This window comes from Artibeus jamaicensis, unplaced genomic scaffold (assembly GCF_021234435.1).
Source record: "Artibeus jamaicensis isolate MK-2021 breed Jamaican fruit bat unplaced genomic scaffold, CSHL_Jam_final contig_444, whole genome shotgun sequence".
In the NCBI taxonomy this organism is placed as follows: Eukaryota; Metazoa; Chordata; class Mammalia; order Chiroptera; family Phyllostomidae; genus Artibeus; species Artibeus jamaicensis.
In genome coordinates this window covers 9,202,389-9,225,379 of record NW_026521831.1, presented here as the reverse complement: position 1 = coordinate 9,225,379, position 22,991 = coordinate 9,202,389, and the positions used below count along the sequence as shown (strand labels likewise).

The following is a 22,991-nucleotide window of genomic DNA, read 5'->3' as shown; positions in this document are numbered from 1 at the left end:
GATCTTCATTTCTATGGTTCTGCTCCTGAGCTAGCTGTCCTCTTAGTTTGCTTTTGTTTTAGGTGTGATTGTTAATAACTGAGTTTGCTGTCCTTTCACTGTTCATCTTTTTTATCTTCTTTTTCTTAGGTAAGTCCCTTTAACATTTCATGTAATAAGGGCTTGGTGATGATGAACCCCTTGAATTTGGTCTTATCTGAGAAGCACTTTATCTGTCCTTCCATTCTAAATGAAAGCTTCACTGGATAGAGCAATCTTGGTTGTAGGTATTTGGATTTCATGACTTGGAATACTTCTTTCCAGCCCCTTCTTGCCTGTAAGGTCTCTTGAGAAATCTGCTGACAGTCTGATGGGAACTCCTTTGTAGGTGACTGTCCCCTTATCTCTTGCTGCTTCTAGGATTCTCTCCTTCATTTTAATCTTGGCTAATATAATTATGGTGTGCCTTGGTGTGTTCCTTCTTGGGTCCAACTTCTTTGGGACTCTCTGAGCTTCCTGGATTTCCTGGAAGTCTATTGCCTTTGCCAGAATGGGGAAGTTCTCCTTTATTATTTGTTCAAATAAGGTTTCCACTGGTGGCTGTTCCTCTTACCCTTCTGGTACCCCTATAATTCAGATGTTGGAGCATTTAAAGATGTCCTGGAGGTTCTTAAGCCTCTTCTCATTTTTTTAACTCTTGATTTTTCATTCTTTTCTGTTTGGTCCTTTTTTCTTCCTTCTGGTCCACTCCCTTGATTTGAGTCCCAGTTTCCTTCCATCACTATTGCTTTCCTGTGCATTTCCCTTCATTTCAATTAGTGTAGCCTTCATATGTTCCTCCAATTTGTGACTAAAATCAACCAGTTCTGTGAGCATCCTGATCACCAGTGTTTTGAACTGTGCATCTGATAGGTTGGCAATTTCTTGGTTGCTTAGAGTTATTGGCTCTGGGGCTTTGAGTTCTTCTTGAGCCATATTTTGGTCTGTTTGAGCCTGTTACATATGAGGAGGGGAGCCTTAGGTGTTCACCAGGGTAGGGCTACCCAGGTCGCTGGGTTGTGACCCTGTATGTGGGGGCGGGGTCAGAGAGGGACAATGGTGGTTCCCTCTGCTGCTTCCCACTGCTGGGGCCTGTGTGGTCTGTCTTACTGCTCATTCCTTCACTGGTTTATCTGCATGTGAATGTGTGACTGCAGTCAGCCTGCTGCCTTGTGCCCTCACTGGGTCTGCCTATTGCTACTCTACACCTGGGATCTGCCCAGGGCTGCCTGCGTGCCTGGGTCAGGGAATCTTTTTTGCCCAACCCACTCCGCTGCTGGCTCCACCCCTCTTACCGGTCTGGCTGAACAGTTAGTTGTTGTCGGACTTCCGGACTTCCGTGTAGTTCAATTTTCTGTGGTTTGGCTGCGTTTTTGTTGCTAAAACTTTGTTGTTTTTAAACTTGGTTGTGCGAGAAGGCACAGTGTTTCCACCTAGGCCTCCATCTTGGTAGAAGTCTAATTTCTTAATTTTGTTCTTTGTCATATTGCATTCCCTTCTGTACACTCTTTTATTTATTAGCAGTTTCTTGGTAGAACTCCATCTGAGGTTAAACACAACTCTGTGTTCTGTGTGCAGTGTTGACCCCACAGCAGAACATGGAGGAGAACATGCTGTGTGATGCTGAACTGGTCACACACTGAATCAGGAACACAAAGCTCCAGCCATCGCACCACATCCCCTCAGTCCGTCCCTCCCTCCTCCTAGGCCAGGATGTTACTCTGTTCTCTCTTTCCTCAAACCTCCAACACTCTTCCTCCATCCTCATTCTCAAGTAATGACTTCGATGTGTTATTGCAAAAACAGAAGATAAACTCCCACATGCTTCCATCACTACATCTGTCCACCTACCAGCCTTGAACCCGTCGACTCTCCCTTCCTTCCTGTTACTGTGGAATAACCTTCCTCCTGAGGCACCCACTCCGCTGGAGCATAGCTCTCCTCTCCTCTTCCCTGTTTGAAAACATCCATGGCTCCAGAAATTGCTCTCTTTCCTGCAGCACCAATTTCCCCTCCTACTGAATAATTCCCATCGGCACACAGCGTAATTTCTCGGATCTTAAGGGAAAAAAAACCCACCTCTTGAACACTCTTCCTTCCTTCAAAGGTTGCTTCATTTCACAACTCCGCATTTCAGCAAAACTTTGCAAAAAAATTGTGCTCATTGTCTCTAATTCCTCTCCTCTCATTCTGTCTGCATTGGGCTTCCCACCTCATTCATTATCTGCAACGGTTCTTTACTTCAAGTGTAACCACTCAGCACAGATGAAGCCAATGACTCACACCCACACTAGAGAGTGAAATTTCATGGGTACGCACCTGATTCCCGTAGGCATAGAGCAAATGGCTTCGTGGATGGAATACCATTCCGACAGGAGACGAGAATGATGAAGGAAACGTGAAAGGTGGAAATTTTTGTTTCAATATAGGTTTGTTACTTCTTAGGCTGTGTACAGATACTGTGGTTGCTTTCTGGAAAGAGACAAAGCATGGAGCAACCATAAGAGCTTTTCCATGAATAATAATACTAGGCCATGTTACAGTCTTCAGAGTTTCCCGTTACTCAGATTTGGATTAAGATAGGGACCCATTAACACAGCACAGGACTGGAAAGATTAGCAACACCCATACCTCTTTACTCCGCGGCCCCCATATACATCCATTTAATAGCTATGAAACATGAAGTTTAGAAGACTGAATACTTTGTCCAAGGTTCAATAATAAATGGAAGAGGAACTGAACCCAGCAGACAGACTCCAGTGCCCAAGCTCATTATTATCCCCTCAAAGTGCTTTTGAAGAGTGTAGGCCCCTGGGCCGCACTCCAGTTCTACTGGGTCATGATCTTGAAGGGGATCAGAATGTGCACCTCAAGATGTGCCACTTTGTTATAAAGATTATTTTCAGCTGAAGACATTTGAGATTCAACAGATGAAGAAAAGAAAGGCTTCCCTTATCTGACTAAAAGCGGCACGTTCTGAGAAATAAGACTGCCATGAATTCCCTTCGGGGTGGAGTTACTCGCACAAGGGAGAACGTGAATAGAACCGATCCAAGTCCTCCTTCGTGGAAGATTTCTGGCCCCAAAGGAGGCAGAAAGAACACTCATACCTGTGCAAACAAACATTAGCACGAACTATCGTAACCCCTGTAAGGCCGTGTCCTTTCACTTACATTTTCCTTGAGTGCCGCTCTCCTCCGCCTTAACCCATTAAGGAGGCACATGACCCCCAAATTTAACCCCCCTTTCTGAGTTCCTCCTCACTGACTTGCCCCTGCCTGCGCAGACACTGCACGCAGAAGTAAATTGTTTCCTTTCCTCCGGCTGTTCTGTCTTTTGTCAGTTTCACGTACAGGACCCTGGTCACTGAACCAAGAGGGAAGAGAAAAATTATTTTTTTCTCCTCTGAAATCATAAGGGTAGGACTGAAATATATATAGTGACTCTAAGAAAAATTCTAGTTCGCAGTTGGGGTTAAGACTCTTTGGAATAGAATATACAGATCTGTGGCAATTTATTTCCGTTATTTGTTCATTGAAAGCACCGGTGGCAAACACAAGGCCCGCGGGCCAAATCAACCTTCCACCTTGTTTTATCCGGCCCGGCACCTTGTTTCTACCTGGCGGCAGCGCTCAGCTCCTCGCCTCTAGTTAAGGAGTAGTTCCATTTATACAGTCCTAAAGTTACATTTGGCCCTTTGAAGGCAACAATAAGGCTGATGAGTTTAACACCCCTGATCTAAACTAACCACTTTCATGAAACATGATATTTACATAAACCTAACTCAGCTTATATTCTCAGGGAGAATAAGCAAAGGAGAATCACTATGCAAACGGCATCCTCTGTTCCAGTTTCATCAAACTCAGTGACCATCAGAGGCAAGAAATCCCTCAAGTGTCTTGCCACAAGTAATTTTGCTGTCTCTAGTTTGATCAAACTCTACCGCCAAAGCTGGCAGGCACGCGACAACAGTTCTGCTCAGTTAAACTTTCCCTAGTGCGGCGTCAGGAGCCACGGCCCCCAGACATAACGATTACCTGGTTATGTAAGAGGTAGACTCCAGTACTATGCTCTTGGTCCACAAGAAATGTTATCACAGTTGAAGCAATAGATTTCACGTGTTTCAAAAGGGGAGGTAAGCAAGGTAACCATACAAAAAACGGCTCTCTACTATAAAAACAAGAGCTTTCCTACAAAAAGAGAAAGGCAAACATAATGCTGTTTTTGATATACAAGCTCTAATTAGTTCTCTTAAGCAAATAAACTAATGACTGACTACAAATAAAAGTGTTGATTTTTTTTTAAGTGTCAAATCTTCAATGCCTGTGCTCTCTTCCGGGGGATGTGAGTTCGGAAAGCATCCTTTCCGGCCCAGGTTGTTTGTCCGGAACCCCTGCAAAGGTCTAGAGGTGACACAATGACTTCATCATCATTAAACGCCAGGACAGGCACCCCTGGGGGCAAGAAGTGATGGTTCAGCCTTCCGGTCTGCAGAACTGATTTTTTTTAAATTAAAAACAATGCATAAAATTGTGCACAATAAAATTTCTTACCTTTTACTCTATGCAATGCCATACCTCACTTAAGGTCCGGTTTCTCTCAAAGGTGACAGTGACATAGTCAACTGTAAAAGAGGAAGGGACAGGGATCACAACAGCACCCCAGTGTCTAAGCCGGTTGTTAAATGTACTCGGATCAATTTCTTGTGCTTCTATCAGGGCGTGCTTGTTGTCTTGGATGTAAATGAATTGTCCTCCTTAGTTTTAAGTCTTAGTTTTAAAACTGATACTGAAGCCCTGGCTGGTGTGGCTCAGTGGATTGAGCACGGGCCTGCAAACCAGACAATCGCAGTTCGATTCCCAGTCAGGGCACATGCCGGGGTTGCAGGCTGGTTCCCTGCAGGCCAGTTCCCAGCAGGGGATGCATGAAAGGCAACCATACATTGATGTTTCTCTCGCTCTCTCCTTCCCTTCCCCTCTAAAGATAAATAAATAAAATCTTTAAAAAAATGTTTAAAACTGATACTGAACAAACCTATGTTTACATTGTACCCTATCTCTATTTCATCACTTTATTTGATCTATATAGGCTATGTCAAAAAAAAAGCCCGTCAACCCCTCTTCAGCTGAAATTTACCTTCAAATGATTCTGTGTTAGCAAAACATCTTTCATTATACCACAGTTTTCCTTTGACATAGTCCACCTACATAAATAAATAAAAAATATCATTTAGGCAACGTGTAGACATAATATATAAAAAAGGAAAAGCATTTTAAAAATGTAAAAGTTCAATAGTTCAGGACCGTGAGGCAAATAAATGGAAGAAAACTATATGCAAATAAAAGGTTGTAGAGGACAAGAAACAAGAAAACTGCTGTTTGAACCACACACACACACGGAAAAGGAAAGCACAGGAATTTCACATGAATGAGCACGTGTTAACGGCAGACGCCCTGCCTCACGGCCTAGTCTTCCTGATGCTACCAGAAGCTGTTAACCTGTCGTCACGGCCGCAGTGTGTCACATGACTGTCTTTCATCCGCACTGGGGGCAGCGAGGCTTAAGGACCCTTTGCAGAAGCCTGATGGCAGCAAGAAGCAATAAGAAACAAGCCACGAAAACATAGGTTTTGAAACAGTGCTGGTTAAGAGAGAAGCTTTCAAAGAAAGTGAGATTGTATATGTCATGTTGGGTATGAATTAGGCAGGCGTGTAAGATGTTTCTTTATTATAGGAGGGTTCTGACTTTTGAATGATTGTTGAAACAAAAGGGAGACCTTCTCCCAGTTTTATAGGTCAGTGATAAAATCTGTATAATCTGTGCATTATCCTTTTAAATGCTCTAAAATCGATAGTGGTAGTGGTTGCACAACTCTGTGAAGATACTAAAGCCCACTGAATTGCATACTCTAGATGCCTGAATTTTGTGTGTATTACATCTTAATAAAACTGCTAGACAAAACAAACAAGACAGACTTTTAACACAGAATACACAATAGTTTAGTTGAATGGTATGGTACCTTCAAGCTAAGGTGTTATATAGAATGAACTTTTTGAGTTCTCATATAAATCTTCAGGTTTGCAGGACACCGTAATTATCACTATAATATGTGAGCAATTAATATAGAATCTTTACTGAGCCCTGACTTACTCTTTCTCTCTAGATTCCGGCTTGCTTATTTCCTACCTGGAATCAGACTGACAACAGCCTAGTCACTATCTTGGGAGATAGTCTCACCTGAGCGGGCTGACCTCATTCCAAGGGATGAGCTCATGACCCAGGTCTGACTTAGAGCCACAAAGGTTGGTCAAGAAGGCACAGGTGATCCCATCAGGTGAGTGAGTTGGCCCTGCGACTCCCGGGAACTCTGTCCTCCTCCTGTTGGGATGGGGAACCTGATTGTTGATGAACCTGGTAGCTATTCTTACTAACAACTGGAGAAAATGTACTGAGAATGAAGCTAATGTCTGGCAAGGATGGCTTCAGGTGAGGGGTAGACATGACAGGAATGAAGGATCTTGTGTCTCTTATACCAGAGAGAATTTTATTCTTGAAGAGGCAACCCAAAAATCCCTGCTATTTCTACTAAACAGATTTTGGTGGCTAACAGATTTTTCCTCATGCTTACTTTCCAGTTTAGGATTTCTGTACTTACTATTACCTCTGTCTGAATGTGCTTCTTCAGGTCATTCAAGTCTCTGCTTGAATTTCTCCTCCTTGGAGAGATCTGCTATAACCAATCACCCTATTTCAAGTAGAGTCTTATCTTCCCTGTGCCCTCTCTTTCCGTTACCTGCTTCAATTTCAGTGACCCCTGATTCCTATCTACATGGCAGTAGGGATGGTATCTTGTTCATTATGAAATTCTTCTTGTCTAAATAAGCATGGGCTAGAGAAAGTACTCAAATATTTGTACAGTGAGTAAAGAAGTAAATGAATAAGTCATCAAGTATTAACTCCTTCGAACCTTCTCAAACAGCCAAACACATCCCATTCTTTCCACCCTTCCTTCGGTTACTATCGAAAAGGCCTAATCCAAAGGTAAATCCCTATACTTTCCCAAACAATTTCCCTTCCGGCCGTGCCTGCGTGTATGAGATGGGGATGGGGAGGGGACATGGCAAAAGGCAAGGAATGCTCAAAGTTTTCCGTCGTGGTTTCCAAACTGAAACATGCTTGTGTGTTGATTAAAATGACCTACTGAATCACGGAACTTGCCCTTGTAACAGAGAGGGGAGATAACCAATGGAATAAAATCTCCCCCAAAGGCAGGCGCAGAGGTGTGGCTAGTTAATATGCAAACTAGAAAGTGACTTTCTCCAGCACAGGGGTGGATGGATCAGGGAGTAAAGTCTTAGCCAGATTTCAGCCCTGACTCTCTTTTCGCCAGGGTGCCCTGGTGCAGAAAACACCTGAACCCCCACAACGATCCTGGGCAGAACAGAAAGTAGGGGTTGCATGGCCTCCGAAACAAGGCAGGGCACTGTGTTCTATTGCTTGATAGGTGGTAGAAATACATTTTTTAGAGCTTAAATGGTAAATAACATTATAGTAACGGGAATAATCTATATCTCGAATTCTCATCTTGCACCTCATCTCTTAAGGCACCGAGGAAACATATCTTTTAACCAACCCTTGGACATTTAAAGCATCTTACCCTTTCGAAACCGCAAAAGTCTGCCCTTGAAAACTAGAAGGAAAAGAAAAAGGAACTTTAATTTTAGCTTGCCTCTGAGAAGGCTTCACAAAACACAGCATTTAAATTATACTGAAGGCAATGTCTCTCTTTAGCCCCACAGTTAGCAGTGCCACACTGAAACCAGCCCCCCGAGTCGTTCACACAACATCCTGGAGATGTCCCCGTCAGTCTTCCCCTTGTTTCACCCCTGGGTCAACCTGTTCATACCTGAACTTAGTGCCAGCCGGGATTTGGGATCAATGCCCCATCTGTTAATGACTCAGGTAGAGGAGTGAGGAAGTGTGCCACCCTCGTGCACTAAATCTGTCGCTCTCTTGGGACTGGGAAGGCACACCCCTAACCTACCATTTCCCCGGGGCCTCCTGCTGCTCAGCCTGGTGCAGGCCCTAGACTGGGCCCACTGGACTTTGAACTTCAGTCACTATTCCCGGCATCTACAACTTGGCTTCAGCAATTATATGATAAGCAATAGAAGGCCAGATTGATTAGCTGTCTGAGCAACAAATGGTACTTTCTCAGAGACAGTGAGGAAGGAGAGAGCCTGTGAATATTTGTACACCTGGAGAAAGGTCGTATCATTGTGCATAAGACATGCCTGCGTCTCCGCCGGGACAACTGCCCCTTCTGTACCCACCCTGGTCTCTTCTTACACTGTTCCTAAGTCTTTACGACCGCCCTGATTTCTGTTGTCATTTTAAAGAGGTGTTTACTAACATGCTTAAGAATTTCATTCTGTGCATGTTGTGTGTCTTCACCAAGATGTACCATATTTGTCATGTATAATGCACAATCTTTTGCCCAAACTTATTTTCAGGGAAAAATAAGGATGTGTACTGTACATGGGTAGTACTACTTCCATATCTATATAAATGTCTTAATTCTTTTATTTATGCTTATGTGTTAAAAGCATAACTCTAGAAAGCAATACTAATACCTGCATGTTCAAAAATAAATGCCGAAATTCCTTTACAGTACAAAAAACAAGTATCTAAATATAAATCTTTGAATGAATTAAAAAATTAAAATGAAAGATTTTTTTACTGAAAGTTTGGGCCCAAAACATGGGTGTACATTATACACAGCAAAGTATGATATATTCCCCTTCTCTCAATACCAAAAGTCACTTTAATTTAGGTTACTTTGCAATATTATATTTAGCTTTGTCAATTACTGTAAAGTATTTTGGGGTCATATATAACTATAGATATGTAGACAGATAGATAGAGTATGTTCTATTTGTATGTACGTAAAACTCACTATAAATCTGTATAGCAATAACACTAGCACCATTTCCAAATGATATTGTCACCACAATAAGGCAAAGGAAGAAGTCACTGTATTAATGTTTTTACATTTTTTAAAAGGAAGAAGCATTTCAATCCTAAGAGAGACTGCGCATAACTCAAGTATTCAATGTTTTTCTACTTTATGTCATGAAAGATATTTCAGGTTAACTATTCATTACAAAGCAGTTCACACACCTTTAGGACACGGTTTGATGGATAACGAAGATCTCTACTTATAAAAAGTCCCAAAGACGTGAGCATAACAAAGAAATGATTTGTTAAAACCATATCCACCACTGAGAGCTCCGTGTGTTCTGAAGGAAGAAATCATACCATGGATCAAACATGAGGAAAATGCGAAATACTGATCAAATATTGATGTAAATGAAATGCTGAAGATGAAGGCACTCTTCAAGAAATTACCTTCTCCAACTTGGGAATAGATCATATCAGTCAGGTTATACCACACGGTATCATCATACTTCCAAAATCCAGAAAAGGTGAGGCCTATGTAAACACCTGCCAGAGAGGAAAGGACGATTAAGGCGAGATGACTTTGCAAAGGGAGTAACTGGCCTCTGTGGTGCGAGGGGCCCCCACCCCAGCCGCATCTGCTCCGCCTTCCACCCCACTCTCCACCCCTCAGCTCAAAGCTCACCGCCCCAAGCACTGGAAAGGTGAAGTGACTTCAGGTTACACTGCAAGATTTTAGCTTGCCATCCGATTTAATTACCAAGTATTTTGCTTTATATTTGAAGGGGGTCAGAATACACCACCCCCAAATATGCCACTTTGCCGTAAGGATTATTTTGAGCTGAAGGCAACTGAGAATCCACGGATGCAAGGCGAGTTTTCTGTCTTCTCCTCATCTGCCTAAAAGCAGGGCATACGTCTTCCCTTGTGAAAGGTGCCCCCTTGTACCAGCAAGAGGAGAACACTCTTATCACCAGAGATGGGAGTTGACAGGGACAAGTGTGCTTAAACAGACCTTAATCCCCCTAGTTTCCCCCCCCATCACTTCCCACAAAGCGTCACCCTCTGAAGCCCAGGTCCCTTCCCTTTGTTAAAATGGTATACAAACCCTTGAGCGTAACTGCTTCTTTGAACTCCCATGAATGTTAAGTGTTAGTAAAAACTGCATGCCCTTTCTCCTGGCAATCACTGACAGTTTAATTCACAGCCCGGGCACTGAACTTAAGAGGGTAGATGAAGAGTTTTTCTTCCCTAACACCCTCCTGAGCACAGATATGGTCCTATATCATTAGTGCAATTTTAGTAAACAATAAAAAACCTCCAAAGAAAACATTAAACTGTAAACTCCTAGAGAAGAAACTTTAATATTTGTGATTTTAAAAATAGAAACAATATTTGCTAATGGCTCATGAAAGCCTGTTGAAAAAATGACCAAGGAAATTGCAAATATTGAGAGTACTTTGTTCCCTGATCCTACCTTTCCTCGGCCACAGCTAGGAATGTCGGGAGTCTCGTGTTTTAAATGTGAAGGGTCAGTCTGAAGGCTAGTCACGGTGTTTGGGGTTCAGGGGTGTGCAGTGTGGGGGCCTGGACACAGTCGATAATCTAATGCATACACTTTGTTTCCAAGAGATGAATATGGGATCAGTCATATTGTAAAGAACGTATTTTAATTCCTGGCTCTTTTCTGTGCAGAGAAAAATGTAGAGAGAAGCATTACCATCATCTGCTTTCTCCAGGAAGAGGAAAAGCTAAAGCTAAGCTCCGCCTTTCTAAGCACTGAGTCTGGTTCTACCAATAACAGCATACTGTATTCTAAGTGGGGGTGGTGGTAGGTGTCCAGCATGATATTGTGTGACCAGGCTCCAGCAAGGTTCAGAAATCGTTAATGCTTCCTTCTGGCTAATATTTTAGACCAAAATTCAGGCCACTCTCTACGGCACGCTGGCCACCAATGGATCCCAGGGTTACAGAAGCCAAGGCAGGCCACGGTGGAGAGTTTGGATTTTACCGGAACAGGCAAAGGGAAGCCCTGGAGTATTCGAAGGTTGTGAGTGATGTGATTTGATTTCCATGTGAGAAGCTCACTCTGGTAGCTGGACAGAGGGTGAGTTATGCTGGGAGAAGACCAGGCCAGGGAGACCCCTGAAGAGGCTGCCCATTGGTCTGTGGAGAAACACTGTTGACTTCAGACTTGAGCAGTGGTGAGAGTGGTCACCGTGGGGGTGGACATGGGGCGCAGCGCCAGCCTGGCGTGTCACGAGGGTAAGAACAGTCAAGAATGTGTCCTGGAACTGAGTTTCCAGGAACTGGATGTTCATTAGGAAGGAGAACACTGGCAAGGCACAGGTTTCAGAGGGGGCGAATCAAGAGTTCTGCATGACACTTGTGATACTTGAGATGCTCATTAAGACACCCAGAGGAAGTGTCAAATCTAGTGTGAGGCTGGGGGCCACAGACAAGGGCCTCCCGTGAGAACTGCTGGTTTAGGCTGCGGCCGCTGGACACTGTGGGAACCTCAGTGCTGCTTGAGTACAGGGGCAGGCAGCTGGGGGAAGGGTGGCTGAAATAATTTCTTCTCGCGCAATGTTGAAGTGGTCTGGTGAGTGAGACCCCAACAGGCAGAGACTGTCCCTTCTCCCCATGACTTGCACGTGTGTGGCAGGAAGGAACACAAGGGATAAAGAATGGCTGCTTCCAGTGACTCACAGAAGTAGGGCTTGTTCCTGTAGGTGTTTGGACTAAGAGAAGGCAGAGGGGCCTTATCTAGCCTGGCACCTGTGGGATGAAGGAGCTTTTGGGAGCTGTTGTAGAGAGGAAAGAGACACATTTCCAGCTGAACTAATTCTGCACAGGCAGACGCTCAGAGCTGGAGGTAACTAAAAGATTGGAAGCCACTAGGAATGCAAAAAAACCAGGGTTGTCCATTTGTCTTTCCTTACACCGATGCCCACCAGTCTGCCTCTATTACTTTACAATAAGTCACAGCAGGGCAAGTTTTTGTTCTTCCTTTTATTCTTTTTAAAAATTATCTTTGCTATTTATTATTTCTATTGCTTCATTCTCCCCTATGGATTCGAGGATTGTCAATTTCCACACACACGCAAATGCTGCTGTAACTTTTTCTGGAATTTTATTGCATCGATGCACAGATTTAAAGAGAATTAATATCTTTACAATATTAGAAGTTCCTATTCATGACCATAAACATTTTACTTATCTTAGTCTTTTTTTATAATTTCTGTACAACAGGCCTTGCAACTATTTTCGTTTGTTTTGTCTCCTTCTGGGTGCCATTAGAGGTTTGTTACTTTATGAATAAAAACTTTAAAATTAGAGTCTTTAGTGGTCTCTGGTGGGCAGTTTTCATAAATTGTTATTGCATTCCTCAATTCTGTAGCACTCTCATATTTGCTCTGATAGTTTTTTTTCTGTTGATTCTTTAGATTTTTATGTGGATACACATATTGTCTATAAGTAATAAAATTTTGTTTCTTATTTTTTATGTTCTTTTATCTATGTATTTATTCCTTTATGTTCACTGGTTTTGGGGGACCAGCAGTCATCAATGGCCTAGGAAAAACAACTAGAATAATACAGTTAGTAGTGGAACTGTGGAAGACCCTATGAAGTATTACAGTAGTAACATAAAAACACAGCCATAATACATTACAAAATATGGTACCTTGGAAGTGCGGAGCCTAATCCATGTGGCAAGGATTGCCGCGCACAAACAGGTGGGTTAGAATCGCAGTGAATGGTCTCTGGGAGGAAGTAACATCAAGTGGAAGGCAGAGGATAAAGGAAATGAGGAAAGACACTGAAGTCGCTGTTAACATGGCAAAAAGCCAGAGGGAAAAACAGTAAGTCACACTCAGATAGACAAGGTACAGTGATGAAGGTAAATTCTTAGGTGTTTTTAGGAGATGGCTTTACTCCATTGTGTCTATGCATTTGGCATGCACTGCCAGTTAAACATCGCTGTTATAAAACACAAAATACCATTTCCGGCATTCAACAAAGCCATTCACTTACCGTTACCTGCCGAATTCACAAGGAAGCCAAGCAATGCTACGTCGTTGGCGCAAGGGCACTTTGTGACTTTCAGGTCTACCACGTGTGGATATAATTTAGTGACACTAGTTTTGGTTATCTTAGTCCCGAGTTTCCACTGAAGAATAGGTTCTGTAAAAATCAAGTTAAGGTGTTTAAATTAAGGCAGAACTCTTGAAAATGAAACATTCTTGCTTTCCTTTAAGGGTTTCAGAGGAACTGTTCCATTGTTCCCAAACCGGGGGTATCGCCTTACCCTCCTTACTCATTGAAAATAGGTTAATTCTTATTTTCCAGAGTGGGAGGAATGAGGTCTCATGGCCCTTGCCCTTATACTACAGAAGAGCACATGGGATGGAATATATCTGATTTGACCACCTTTGGAAAAATATAATTGGCCACAGATCTATACCTAGAAATGAAATTTCTGGATCACACGATATGCACATTTATAACTCAGAGCACAACTTCGGCTGTTTACTTTCTGTTCTCTCCCCCCATGCCCCATTTAAACAGCAGTGGCTGAATAGGAAATGAGAATACATCTGAATAGCAGTGGCAAACAGGGAAAGTTATCATTAGTGGCCAGGACACTTAAGAGGAATTTCTGGAAGATATAAAGAAGTTGGGGTAGAAACAACAGGAAAAAATAAAGCAGTCAGAGGAGGAACATCTTCAGCCCAGCAATCTAGTCTTAGATACGCTGACGGTTGAAGCTGGAGAAAGTCAAATGCTGATATCTAAGAAAATGGGAGGATTTCCTTTCCTCTGAAAAAATGGGAAAAGTGCCTACAAAAAATAAGCCAGGGAATGTGACAGGATACTGCTGTCCCCATGCAGGTCTCCTGCAGCTCCCAAACTTTTAATTACATCTGCTACAAAACCGAAGACTCTATGTGGTATGTTTTTCACATACAATCTTTTTTTTTTTTTTCACTGTGCAAAGCCAGGGAAGGAGCTAGATTTCCATTTGGGTTGACATAGTATAGGGATGGCCAAGAAGGGAAAGAGACGTGATTTATAACCAACCTGATCCACTCCAAGAGTCAAAGAAATCTGGGGCAAGGCAGCTGACTTTCCAGAGCATTACATGTGTGTGAGGGCAATTAACAACCAGATCTCGGAGGACGGGAGATGTGGGCTCGCAGCTGAATACAACTGCACTGACTTGCAAATGTTTCTTATGAACAAGCCAGCTATTGTATTTTATGCACTTGAAGAATGAGGAAGTGATTAAAAGTCTTGACTGCTACTGAGAAGCTAGAGACATGACCAATATGAAGGTGACTGACTAATGATGGTGATTAAGAACTATTTTAGTGGGTTGGTCTGGGGTGTGGAAGGGAGAGTAGGAAGTGAGGACAACATTGTTCAATATCTCTTTGAGATAGTAGTGAATAAATATTGCCAACTGTTAACCTGACTTTAACCTTGATTGCCATTTTCCAATATTCTCTCCCCATGTCCCCAGCATTTCAGTGAGCGAGATCATCACACACTTGATTGCTCTGGTAAGAAATCTAGTATCTGTCCTCCACAGCTCTGTTTCCCTTGCCCCCAATTCACAGTAGAGTTGATAGGAAGCCATATCAGCTCTACTTCCACAGTGTACTCTGAACACGCCTCCTTCTCACCATCTCCACTGCTCAGCCCACAGCCCGAGGACTCCCAGACCATCTCTTAACTGGACCACGCCACAGCTGCCAACCAATCTCCCGCATTCTGTTCTTTCCATCCTTCCCCCAAGAGTCAGTTCTCTATACAGCAGCCAAAGTGATCTTTTTATAAGGCATAAATCAGAATTTACCACTCTCCTGCTTAAATACTCCAACAGCTTTTCCCTGTGACTAGAATAAAATGCACTTTTTACCATGATAGCTGCCAGCCTCTCCAAATTCACTCTACTCTACTCTGTCTGCCATTTGCTGTGCTTCCACTACACCGGGCACCCTCCGGTCCCTCCAACAGGGAGCTCTCATTTCTGCATCTGGAACTGGTGAGAACTTCTCATTTGTGGTCCTACGTAAATTCTAAATAATGTACATTAAAATTGCCATGCAGTATGTAATGCGCTTGGTACATTTCAATATGTGATTCGGATTACAGATTATTTTTAAAATTCAAATAATTTTATATTGTTATTTTAGTATTTACAAGTATTCAATTTGTTTACTTTGATCATTAGATTCCACATATGAGTGAAGTCAGCAAAATAGAGATAGACTCAGATAAGAGAGCAGGCTGACAGCTGCGGATTGGGGTTTGGGGTGAATGGATGGAGCAAAAAAGAGAAAGAGCTCATGCATACAGACAACAGTGTGGTGACTGTGGGGTGGGGGGTGGGGTGGGTGGGGGTGGAAGAGGGTGGAAGAGGCACAAGTGGTAATAGAAAAAAGTACAACAAAATAAACTTTTAAAAATATGGAAAGCAATGAAGACTTCTGGCTGAGATGGAGGCATAGGTAGACACACTGTGCCTTCTTGCACAACCAAAATAAGGGCAACAATAATTTAGAAACAAAATAACAACCAGAACTGACAGAAAATTGAACTATATGGAAGTTGGACAACGAAGGAGCTGAAATAGACACATTCATCCAGACCGGTAAGCGAGGCGGAGTCGGTCAGACAAGCAGAGAGGGGTCTCAGCACAAAAAGTGGTGGCACTGGGCGAGAAAGGCACCCCGGGCACGCAAGACGGCAGTGGGCAGACCCAGCAAGGGGGCGATTGTGAAGTGAGGCACTGCGCTCAAGGCGGCTGACCTGGTGGTCCCACATTCACATGCAGATGAACCAGGTGAAATTGGGGAGCGAGACAGACCGTGCAACCAGGGTCCCAGCACAGGGAAATAAAGCCTCAAAACACCAATTGAAAACACCTATGCGGATTGAGATGCCGGAAGTGACTCCCAGACTCATAGCAGAGTTTGTTGGAGAGACCCACAGGGTCCTAGAATGTACACAAGCCCACCCATCCAGGGAACCAGCACCAGAAAGGCCCAGTTTGCTTGGGGGAAGCAGCAGAGGGGACTGAAATCTGAGAGTGGAGCAAGCACCATTGTTCTCTCTTGGACCCTGCCCCCACACACAGGGTCACAACCCAGTAACATGGGTTGCCCTGCCCTGGGGAACATCTAAGGCTCTGCCCCTCCTATGTAACGGGCTCAACAAGTCAAAAAAAAAAAAAGGCCCAAAAAAGATTTCCGGCCAAGATGGAGGCATAGGTGGAAATATTGTACCTTCTCACACAACCAAATTTAAAGACAACAAAGATTTAGAATCAAAAACACAACCAAGACAGACAGAAAATTGAACTGTATGAAAGTCTGACAACAAGGAACCATTCAGCCAGACCAATAAGAGGGGCAGAGTCAGCGGCTCACAGAGAGGAGTTGCAACAGGGAGAAGCGGTGGCTGCCGGACCAACCCTGGTGCGCAGGAAGCAGTTGGCAGATCACAGGCGTGGTTGTGGCAATGGGCAGACCCAGTAAGGACGCAGCGCGGCTGGCTGACTGCACGGTCACACATTCACATGCAGATAAACCAAGTGAAGGAGTGAGCAGTGAGACAGACCACTCAGGCTAGGGCCCCAGCAACGAGAATTAAAGCCTAAAAGCACCAATTGGAAAAACTTTCGGGGGTGCTGGGAGAGGCTCTCGGTCTCACAGGAGAGTTCACTGGAGAGACCCACAGGGTCCTAGAATGCACACAAGCCCACCTACCCGGGAACCAGCACCAGAAGTGCCCAATTTGCTTGTGGGAAGCAGCAGAGGGGACCAAAATCTGAGAGAGAGCAGAACAAATGCCATTAATCCCTCTCGAACCCTGCCCCCACATACAGCATCACAGCCCAGCAACTGGGTTGCCCCGCCCTGGTGAACACCCAAGGCTCTGCCCATCACAAGTAATGGGTGCAAACAGACCAAAACATTATGGCTCAAGCAGAAGAACAGCTCAAAGCCTCAGAGCCAATACTTCCAAGTGACAAAGAGATAGCCAACCTATCAGATACACAGTTCAAAACACTGGTGATCAGGATGCTCACAGAACTGGTTGATTTTAGTCACAAATTAGATGAAAAAATGAAGGCTACACTAAGTGAAATGAAGGAAAATGCACAGGGAACCAATAGTGATGGAAAGAAAACTGGGACTCAAATCAGTGGAGTGGACTAGAAGGAAAGAAGAAACAACCAAACAGAAAAGAATGAAGAAAAAAGAATTCCAAAAAAATGAGGAGAGGCTTAGGAACCTCCGGGACATCTTTAAACGTTCCAATATCCGAATTATAGGGGTACCAGAAGGGGAAGAGGAACAGCCACAAGTGGAGACCTTATTTGAACAAATAATAAAGGACACCTTCCCCATTCTGGCAAAGGAAATAGACTTCCAGGAAATCCAGGAAACTCAGAGAGTCCCAAAGAAGTTGGACCCAAGGAGGAACACACCAAGGCACATCATAATTACATTAGTCAAGGTAAAAATGAAGGAGAGAATCCTAGAAGCATCAAGAGATAAAGGGACATTCACCTACAAAGGAGTTCCCATAAGACTGTCAGCTGATTTCTCAAAAGAAACTTTGCAGGCAAGAAGGGGCTGGAAAGAAATATTCTAAGTCATGAAAGGCAAGGACCTACCTCCAAGATTGCTCTATCCAGCAAAGCTTTCATTTAGAATGAAAGGACAGATAAAGTGCTTCTCAGATAAGGTCAAGTTCAAGGTGATTCATCATCCCCAAGCCCTTACTATATAAAATGTTAAAGGGACTTATCTAAGAAAAAGAAGATAAAAAAACATGTATAGTAAAATGACAGCAAACTTACAATTACTAACAACCACACCTAAAACAAAAACAGAAACAAACTAAGCAAACCACTAGAACAGGAACAGAACCACAGAAATGGAGATCACATGGAGGGTTAGCAACAGGGGAGTGGGAGGAGGAGAGAGGGGGAAAAGGTACAGAGAACAAGTAGAATAGTTGGTAGGTAGAAAATAGACAGTGGGAGGGTAAGAAGAATATGAGAAATGTAGAAGCTAAACAACTTATGACACATGGACATGAACTAAAGAGGGGGAATGTGGGTGGGAGAGGGTTTGCAGGATGGAGAGGAATTAAGGGGTGGAAATAGGACAACTGTAATAGCATAATCAATAAAATATATATTTTAAAATATGGAGTACACAAAAAATATATTGAAAATATCAGAGCCTCAAAAACTGTAATGATTGAATTACTGACTTACTATTTAAAAAAATTTTGGACACTATGAAAACAGGAGAGCACAACATTTGGTCACTTTTGTTTCAGATATGTTACTGTTGGTTGAAGAAATAAAACAACACAGAATTGACTTAAGTCCTGTTCCCAAATGCCACCACTGTCATGAAATTGCTGTGTATATTTCTCGCTCATGCTTTTTTATTATTTTTTGTTTTGATTTTTACTTTTATCTTTTTTTAAATTTTATTGATCATGCCATTACATTTGTTCTATTCCCCCCCTCCGTTCCCCTCCACCCTGCACACCTCTCTCCATAATTTCCCCCCCTTTAGTTCGTGAACACGTGTCTCAAGTTCTTTAAATTCTATATTTCCCCTACTATTCTTACCCTCCCCCCTATCTATTTTCTATCATTATTTTCTATTTATTATTATAAATAACACTGAATTACATAGATTTGTACATGTCTCTCGGTACATATGCAAACTTTCTCTAGAGCAGTTCTACATATCAGAATCACCTGGGAAATTCATTTTTGACTTAAGATGTCTGGCCTCACTTAAAGAAATTAGCTTTTGACTGGTGTGTGGTGGAGTCCAGACATCATTGCTTTCTTAAAGCTACCCCAGTGATCCTTGTCATAAAAGGTAGTACTTATTTTCATTCTACATAATGGTACCCTATTAAAGTAGGAGTTGAAGAAAAAAGTAAAGCCCTGGCTGGGAGGCTCAGTTGGTTGGAGCATCATCCCAGACACCAGAAGGTTGCGGGTTTGGTCCCCAGTCAGGGCACACGCCTAGGTTGCAGGTTTGATCCCCCATTGGGTTGTGTATAGGAGGCAGTCAATGGATGTTTCTTTCTTACATCAAAGTTTCTCTCTCTCCCCCTCACCCTTCTTCCCTCTCTAAAATCAATAAGTACATATTCTCAGGCGAGGAATTAAAAAAAAAAGAATAAGGGTCAAGAGGAAGGTGAAAAAAGTGGAGATAAATACCAGATACAGGTCCGAGTATTTAAAAAGAAATGCTGCATAGTGCTACAGATGATCCAGAAATCATTAGACAACTATAAGTTAGACAACTGGAAAAAAGAAACCTAGCTCTGGCTGGTGTAGCTCAGTGGATTGAGCTCGGGCCTACGAACCAGAGTATCGAGGTTTGATTCCCAGTCAAGGCACATGCCTGGGTTGCAGCCCAGTTCCCAGCGGGGGACGCGCAAGAAGCAACCATACATTGATATTCCTCTCCCTCTCTCCTTCCCTTGCCCTCTAAAGATAAATAAATAAAATCTTAAAAAAAAGAAAATAAAAAAGAAACCTAGTCAGTCGTATCACTCAATGTTCATAAAACCTTAAACCAAAACAACCATTTTTTCATGAAAAAATAGAAATGTTCTCAGAATGAACAAGAAATTGTGCTGATGGGCCTCATACAGAAGACTGCCATGCAATGAACATTATCTTCTGTATCATCTTTCTAAATATGCAAAAACTACTTGAGAAAGACACTGTTTATTACAACCTGCAACATGGCAACAGAGAAGACAGATTTCCATGTTTCTACAGTGTGCACTGCAGACCCCGCTGAACGATCATCCATGTGTATTTCATTCTTTGTCGTATTAGAACTGTGAGTCCCTCAAGGGACCCAATCACCTCTTATTTATCTCTAGTGCTTAGCACAGAGTTGGGCATATGGTAGGTTACAAGATTTGTCAAAAGAATATCACAAACTCCCTTTCACTCTTGTCTGCTGCCTTTACCTCGGACAGTGTCCAACAGTGTCCCCTCGGTAGTATAAATGTTCAGTCCATGCTGCAAATTGATTCTCACTAACCACTCTTCTATAGCTGCGATGTCTGTGTGAAAACAAAAGGCAGATAATTAACTGCTCTTCACCATGTCATGTTGGCATCATTGAAGCCTCTATGAACACCACTAACAATGATTACTTTTAATTTCCCAATCATTTTTATTAGATTTATATATTTTTTCTGATGTTCTTCCTACAAACATTTTGACGACACGATAAGGAAAAGGAATTGTGAATTGATCTGCCAGCATAGCAATAAATCCAGGTCATATTTTAGACCAGAATTTTTCTCTGAAGGCAGTTGGTGATTAGTAAAAAGCAAATTATGCACTTCAAGTGAAATGGTATACTATTTTTTGAAAGTAGACTGTGATTAATTAAAATATCTAGTGTAAACCCTAGGGCTGACAATAAGAACATTTAAAAGCATAAATAATATGCCATTAGTGCAGATAAAATAGAATCACAAAAATATACGTAATGTAAATAAAGACAGAAAAGGAAGAGAAAGGTGAAGCAGAAGAGCTGGAACAGGTGAACACATGATGGAAGGTTTTATTACAACCACACCAACAATTATATTACATGTACCGTATTTTTAGGACCATAAGATGCACCGGACCATAAGACACACTTAGGTTTTAGAGGAGGAAAATAGGGAAAAAATTTTGAAGCAAAAAATGTGGTAAAATATTTAATAACCTGTGACTCTGCTCCACCGTGGCCTGCCCCACCCCGCCCTCACCACAGCGAGCCAGGTACGCTACTTTTGGACTACAAGACGCACCCCCCTTTTCCTCCCAATTTTTTTTGGGGGGGGTGCATCTTATAGCCTGAAAAATACGGGTAAATGGTCTAAAAATACCAATCAAGAGTTAGATTTCCAGATTAGATGTAAAAATCAAGGCTGAACTATATGCTAACTCTAAGAAACCCACTTCAAATGAAAACTGTTGATGAGCTAAAAGTGTGAGTGGGAACGGAGGAAGCTGGGGAATGCAGCCTGGGAGTTGCTGCGGCGGTTGTGCCCACGGGCCAGGACTGGGGCCAACGTTGAAACCAGAGTGCACCCATGAAGAAGGTGCCTGACCCAAACAGCCTGACTGCTCAAGCTCATGTCTGCCCAGAACTCTAGGTGGATCTATGCCCCACCCCAGCTAGACTGTGGCACTTCCAGTGACTGCTGGAGCACCTGGTACCCAAGCAGATCAACTGCTGTTGGTGCTCTTGTTGTCGCTGCTCTCTATCCAGCATCTATGGAAGACAATGGCGTGAGAAACATCATCTATGCTTCTACAAAAGGACCTTCCGGCACAACTAGCTAACACAGTGGGAGAAGTTGATGTTCTGATGGAGAACCTAACTGGCCTACACTGGGACTGGATCAAAGTTGGCATACGTGTAGTTTCCATGAACTTGTAAAACAGAAAAATATCAGCCCTGAAGATCCACAGGTCTTGGATAACTTTTATAAGTCTTAATTAAAAATAGAAACAGAAATGATGATGTGGTTCTTATTATGGTACACAAAATAATTGAACATAAAGAAAGGATGGGTTTGATATTTTCAATGGGAGTAACATTCAATATTTTCCAGATTGGTTTTATACCAACATCTCTTTCCACCTGCTTGTTAAGCAGCACACACTTCTGTTTGGTGGTGATATTCAGCCTGCTCATCCTAAATACAAAGGAAGTATTAATCCCACCTGTGATATGGCCAAGGTAGTGAAAGATGCATATGTAACAGCCAAGAGGCAGTGTGGGCAGTGTTAGCTGGTAGATCCAGGGCTGGAAGTTGAGTTCAATGCCAAACTCCAGACAAACATATTCAGGTAGTTTATGAGCCCTCCTCACATGCTATTCAAGAACTCAGAACAACAGTAGGACTATGTAAAGAGTTACAGAAAAGAGGGCTCTCTGGCTGTTAAAACCCACGTTACTTTGGGTAAAGAAGACTTATCCCTTAGAGAAGTGACTAAGGTGATGGTGACTACTCTGAAAATTAGCACCACGGTTATTCCAGTGCTTGAATGTTTATTTTCTTTATACTAGTTGGACATTTTATGAAGCTAAGGTAATCAAGACGGTGTGATATTGGTAAAAGATAGCCCAGAAATGTTAATTTAATGGAGGCAAAATATTTGTACCACAATGGTGCTAGAATAATTGCATATTCATAAATTCCCCCAAATTAACCTCAGTCCGTCTATACAATGCACAAAAATTAACTCAAACTGAGTCATCAACCTAAATACAAAATGTGGAACCATAAACTTGGGCTAGGCAAAGATTTTTTAGCTGTGACACCAAAAGTACAATCCATAAAACTAAAAACTGATAAATTAGACTTCACCAAAATCAAGAACCCTGATATTTAAGAGGCATTCTTAAGAAATGAAAAATACAAGCCATATCCTGGCAGAAGGTATTTGCAAATCATATATCTGACAAGGACTTGTATCTAGAATATGTAACAAACTTGAAAAAGATTTGAATAAATAATTCACCAAGTGGCAAATAAGCACAAAATCTGGGCTATAACATACCACTTAATAGTAGATTCCACAGTAAAATAACACATTCCACATTATAGCCTATAATATTTTAAGATTAATGATTCAGTTTAAATAAAACTAATTGGTATAGGAATTTCTCAATGTTCTAATTTTTCAAGTTCTAGATAATAAGTTTACTTTAAATAAAGAGTAATATAAATGTTATATGTGTCAGAACAATCTATAAAAGAATTTTCAGATATAGAAATTAAATTAATTTTCAATTAAATTTGAATTTCAGATTAAGTACAAGTAATTTTTAGCATGACCTGAATACTATAGTATAAGATATTTATATGGGGTAGCAAATATTTTTGTAATATAATAAATATTTTTATTTGTTCAATTTGGGAATCCAGACCCATGACTA

The 22,991-nt window shown here is 42.2% G+C and overlaps 1 protein-coding gene and 1 pseudogene across 1 annotated transcript in view; one reads left to right on the top strand and one right to left on the bottom strand.

Moving 5' to 3' along the window:
- Positions 1-22,991, bottom strand: part of CATSPERB (cation channel sperm associated auxiliary subunit beta) — a 77,228-nt gene that overhangs the window by 44,021 nt on the left and 10,216 nt on the right. The window contains exons 5-13 of the mRNA XM_037130128.2: positions 20,014-20,109; positions 13,012-13,161; positions 9,427-9,522; positions 9,199-9,317; positions 7,676-7,708; positions 5,155-5,221; positions 4,596-4,642; positions 4,050-4,208; positions 2,338-2,490 (exon numbers count right to left, since the gene is read on the bottom strand). Coding sequence (XP_036986023.2) covers positions 2,338-2,490; positions 4,050-4,208; positions 4,596-4,642; positions 5,155-5,221; positions 7,676-7,708; positions 9,199-9,317; positions 9,427-9,522; positions 13,012-13,161; positions 20,014-20,109 — 920 coding nt within the window. The remainder of the gene's footprint in view (positions 1-2,337; positions 2,491-4,049; positions 4,209-4,595; positions 4,643-5,154; positions 5,222-7,675; positions 7,709-9,198; positions 9,318-9,426; positions 9,523-13,011; positions 13,162-20,013; positions 20,110-22,991) is intronic.
- Positions 21,060-22,118, top strand: LOC128627548 (pyruvate dehydrogenase (acetyl-transferring) kinase isozyme 3, mitochondrial-like; annotated as a pseudogene).